The sequence below is a fragment of the Nymphaea colorata genome, chromosome 2 (assembly GCF_008831285.2).
Source record: "Nymphaea colorata isolate Beijing-Zhang1983 chromosome 2, ASM883128v2, whole genome shotgun sequence".
Lineage (NCBI taxonomy): Eukaryota > Viridiplantae > Streptophyta > Magnoliopsida > Nymphaeales > Nymphaeaceae > Nymphaea > Nymphaea colorata.
In genome coordinates, this window is record NC_045139.1 from 35,467,664 (window position 1) to 35,472,239 (window position 4,576).

Here is a 4,576-nt window from a genome sequence, read left to right on the forward strand (position 1 = left end):
TGGTATGTGCAGCTAATTTTTCTGGTTCTAATGGAGCAGAACTAAGGTTGCACTGAGACAGACGGCAGCCTAGCAACAAGTCAGTTCACAACCTGATTCAATCCAATAGAAATCGACAAAAATCTCAAATCAGATTCAGACCGATTGCAACCCTGATTAAAAATATGTCATTCTAGTACTCGATTTTCTTTAAATTTTGTGTTCTTAAAACCTATGACGAGTGCGGTGTGCAGGTGCCGGTGCCTGTGCAGATGCTAGGGCTGCATGTCCCAAAAAATTTAGGTGCGGCGGTGCAGCGAAGGTATTTTATTATTATTATTATTATTTTTAATTTATTATATATATAACAAAATAAGCATGCATATATTATTATTACAATTTAGTTATTAATGTATATAACATACTTAAAATTACATAAGAAAATATCAGAACAACATATATTATATAAGTAATTTAGTAATATGACATTCTAACTGAGCTTGAGTGTGAGTCGGAGCCGCACCCATGTCTGATGCACACCTAGACTCGATGCGACTCGGGTGCGGCAGTAAAATCGAAGAGTCAAGGTGACTTAGCTTAAAACCATTGTCACTAATATAGTTCTCCAACAAAGCCGTGTGAGGTTTTTAGTGGGTATTGTTGGACAAAGTTGTTCTTTTTGCGTAAATGTGACAACTTCTAAAAAAATCATAAAAACCTTAGAAATTTTCAAAAATACTGAAATCTCGGAAAAAATTGCGACAACATTGTGAGATTTTCAAAATCTCATGATTTTTCCAGTTTTTTTATTCTATTTGATTTGCACACATTTCACGATATCTGTGATGCTGGTTTACACATATGTTCAATTTCAAGAACATAATGTGATTATAGGTGTTGTTTATGGAATCAAGAACTAAAAATTCAACATAATATCACACCACTTCTCTATAACAAGAGAACAGTAATCTTATAACATGTAACAAAGAACATATGTGTTTCAAGCCCCCTAAAGTCTTGTATTTCACCCGCTTATTCTTGAATATATTTATAAAAAATTACAACTATAAAGTGTTTCATGTTCTTCTAGGCATGTCCATGTGACATGAGCGGACACAAACTTAACGATCAAGAGGAAGCCAGCGCAGGCCAAAGCGTGACGAAATCGTGACACTCCTCCCACTGTGAGATGCTAATATTTTTAAATTAGAAGGATTTGTTCTCTCTCTTGGCCGGCATAATTGATTAATTGATCTAGCCACGGCACTAAATCAATGGTGGTGTTATTCAGAAACACGTTGCTTGTGGTAATGCTCAGCATGACTCCTGTGCCGACCGGTGGTCACCATCGCTCGGAATCTCAAGAAATTAAGGAAGGCATGCGAATATAATAAAGGATTTACTAAGGTTGTATGGAAGCATTTGTTTTCTGTAAGTTTTATTATTATTTATATGCAGATGTTGGACAAAAATTCTCACTTTTTTTATGTGGGTTGCTTGAGACAGCGTCCAACTCATTTTCTGTGAGAGTTCAAATCCTTTTCAAAGTCTGTTTCTAATTATATATTAGACATTTCTTTTCGTCGCTTTTTTTATGGTCACAGTGAAGAGGCTTTCAAAGGACAGGCTCATGGAGGAGGGCACATTCATGTCACAGATCAATTATGCGTTGAACATACTCCCTTTCTTGGGCACACTAGACGTGAATGAATGAAATTTTCCAACATGCATTCGAATAAGGGGACCATGCATCATGATGATGGACGGTGGGATGGAGCTGCAGATGCAGGATTGAGAGCTCCTTTCTCTTTCTCTCTCTAGATCTCTCTCCCCATCTCTTGCTCTGCAAGTATGGTGCATGATGGCTGAATTATTGAGAGTATGTCGTAAATTTGGTTGGCCGACAACCCAATTCATTTACTGTTAAATTGAAGAAACCATTTCAGTTCTTTAATCACTTTGTTTGTGGATTTGGTGAAGATGCTGGAGCACGCAGAAATGGGGAGTGATAAAAAATTGAGTACTCAAGAAGGCTTTCTCAAGTGTTTGGTCTGAACTTGCAGTTTCTATTCACAGGCTCTCCGCTCTTACAGGGTACAGACTACATGTTAACAGCCGTTTCTGGTGCTGCTCATCCATTTCTCTTTTGCAGTTCAAAGGGGTAAAAAAACTATGCAGAGAAACAAGAAAGAGAAAGAAAAGGGGGATGGAAAGAAGAAAAAGAAGGGGGAAAGGGAGGCTGCAGCGGGGTCAACAACTGGTTAAATGAAGCTGAAACATCTGTTCTCTGTCCATTGTTGGGCCATACTTTTCCCTTATGCTGCAACCGAAGAGACCGGAAGAGGCTCGTCCCTACTACTCCCTCTTGCTGCTGGAGATGCTGTCCCCAGAGTCACTTGCTTCACAGGAAGAGACTTCCGTGATGCTGCTGGACGCTGATGAAGTCTCGGAATCTCTCTGGTTCTCCATCATGAAGTCAATGAGAACCGGCCTGGCTGGACTCCTGGGCCTTGCCATGTTGCAAGGGCCCTCCATGTATTGGAGGATCGTGTGTCTTCTCTGGGCAGTCTTTTTCTGAAATATGCGGCAGAGAACCCAATCTTCCATGGGAATCTGTACAAACAAGAAGCGAATACAGATTTCAGCAAGCAGAGTTCATCCATGGGGCTTCCTACCAAAAAATTGGTCAAATTAAGGCTTTGCAATTTGCAATCCACAGCCAAAGGATGCTATCTTTATGGGGGTGCACAAAATTCACCCTTTTGAACACATGAAGGAGAGGAAGAGATGGGGAAGTCTGTTCTTGAACAATTTCAAGGGTGTTTTGAACAGAAGAAGAGATGTCTCCAGATACCAACAATAAGAAAGGGAGGAAACTCACTTGGATTGAGTTCTTCATCTGCAATGACACGAAAGGTTGAAGCCCAAAATCACTGAGCCTGTACTCGTGCATGACCCACTCGGTCTTGGCTCCCTTAGGAGCCTTCCCCCTGTAAAACACCAGGCTCTTCTTCATACCCACAACCAGGTTGCTTCTGGATGCATGGACCGCCCTGTCCTTCCCAGTGGCCTTCCAGTAGCCAGATGCACAAGCCCTGTTTGACCTCTTCCCGTTTGGGTACTTAGTTTCCTTCCTTGTGAAGAAGTACTTGGCATTCTCCCCATCACCTGAAACAATCAGATCCGTCGCTTTTAGAAGAAAGAACTTCCCACAAGCCGAAACCTAAAGCCGCAGAAAGAAGAACATAGAAAGGTGATTCAAGAGATACTCACCAGGCAAATCCCATGGATCATACTTGCAGATATCTATGTCAGATATGATAGCAGCAGGCAGCGGAATGGACAACGCCCTGCGCCTCAGGTATTGAATCACAAGCTCCTCGTCGGTTGGGTGAAATCTAAAACCAGGAGGCAGCTTCAACACGCCATGGCTCATCATCTTCGCTGCAGGAGAGGGCAAAGGAGAGCAAAAAAACCAGGTTGGTATGGTGAAAACCAACAGAAGATATCAAATGGAACCAAACTGTGGAGTGCCCATCGGATAGAGCTGGATTAGAAGTATGGGCGGGCGTTAGAGAGAGAAAGGCGGGCACAGTGAGGGAGGGAGGAGAGGGAGGTGGCTTTATATCAGCCGCGGTTTGGTTGTATCCCAGCAGGGTTTGCCGTAAGGAAGACTCAAGCTACGTTGACGCCTATTAAGAGCCACTAAGCAGTCATCACTCCTAAGACATGATTCCTATTAAAAGGATGTGATTCACCATGGGAGCTTGCGTTTAGTTTTGGCCTGCCAAAGTGTGTGGGCGAGAAGAAGGTTGATTGGTATCAAAAACACAAATAAAATGGGGCCAACCTAGAGAGAGAAAGAAGTGCTGGAGAATAGGGTTACTTGGATGAGGCATAGAGGGAAAACTGAGATGCCTTGTGTGGGAGCAACAACTGACTATTTTTAGCCGTTCATGAGTGAAGTAACCTTATTATAGAATCTGAAAAAGTTTTCTGTGACAGACCTCATTTTGCTGTCTCCATTGACCAAATCGACCCTTGTGGTGAACAAGTGTCTCTGCATCTGTTCCTTCTTTCTTAGTTCTTTTTTCCTCTGTTTTACAGATAAATTGAGATCAGCATACCTTGGAACATGTGAAAACTTACATTTCTGAACGCCATTCATTTAAGTTAAGAAAAAGTACTTTCTTACTGCGACTTGCTTGGCTCTTTACTGATGCTTTTAGCAAGTTTTGATGCAGAAGAGTGAAAATCTGAGATACCAATATCATATTTCGACTGTTTTGGTTGTGTTTTCGGGCTTCGTTCAGGAATCTTTGGCAAGAAATGATCACAGTCAAGAAGCTCTGCAGATGTTCAGCGGGCAAAGATGGAGATCTTCAAATCGGCAAAATTGAAACTTTTGTTCGAAACAAGGATCATGTGGGAGATTTATGACAGCGAAAGGCATGGATTCTGAAGATTTTGAATGTCGTACGCGAGGGGCCTCCGATTCTTTGCCATATGAGAAGAGAGAGAGAGAGAGAGAGATTGCTTCATCCTTACACTTTTGACCTTTCTTCTGTCTTTCTCCTTTCTCTCTCATGGCCGTTCC

At 41.8% G+C, this 4,576-nt stretch overlaps 1 protein-coding gene across 1 annotated transcript; it reads right to left on the minus strand.

The window, feature by feature from the left end:
* Window positions 1–2,024: 2,024 nt before the first annotated feature.
* LOC116246909 (NAC domain-containing protein 83-like) lies at window positions 2,025–3,898 on the minus strand. Its single transcript, XM_031618824.2, has 3 exons — window positions 3,253–3,898; window positions 2,861–3,147; window positions 2,025–2,592 (listed from the first exon to the last, which is right to left on the minus strand). The coding sequence occupies exons 1-3, from the start codon at window positions 3,416–3,418 to the stop codon at window positions 2,335–2,337; spliced, it is 711 nt and encodes a 236-aa protein (XP_031474684.1). The 5' UTR covers window positions 3,419–3,898; the 3' UTR covers window positions 2,025–2,334.
* Between the last annotated feature and the right edge of the window lie 678 nt (window positions 3,899–4,576).

Bases quoted from the DNA above. Each gene is read 5' to 3' on its own strand.
- LOC116246909 (XM_031618824.2), bottom strand. From the start codon at position 3,418: ATGATGAGCCATGGCGTGTTGAAGCTGCCTCCTGGTTTTAGATTTCAC. The intron at 3,148-3,252 runs GTGAGTATCTCT...TGATTGTTTCAG, and splicing joins TGATCCATGGGATTTGCCTG to GTGATGGGGAGAATGCCAAG. The intron at 2,593-2,860 runs GTGAGTTTCCTC...TTGTTTGTACAG, and splicing joins AGATGAAGAACTCAATCCAA to ATTCCCATGGAAGATTGGGT.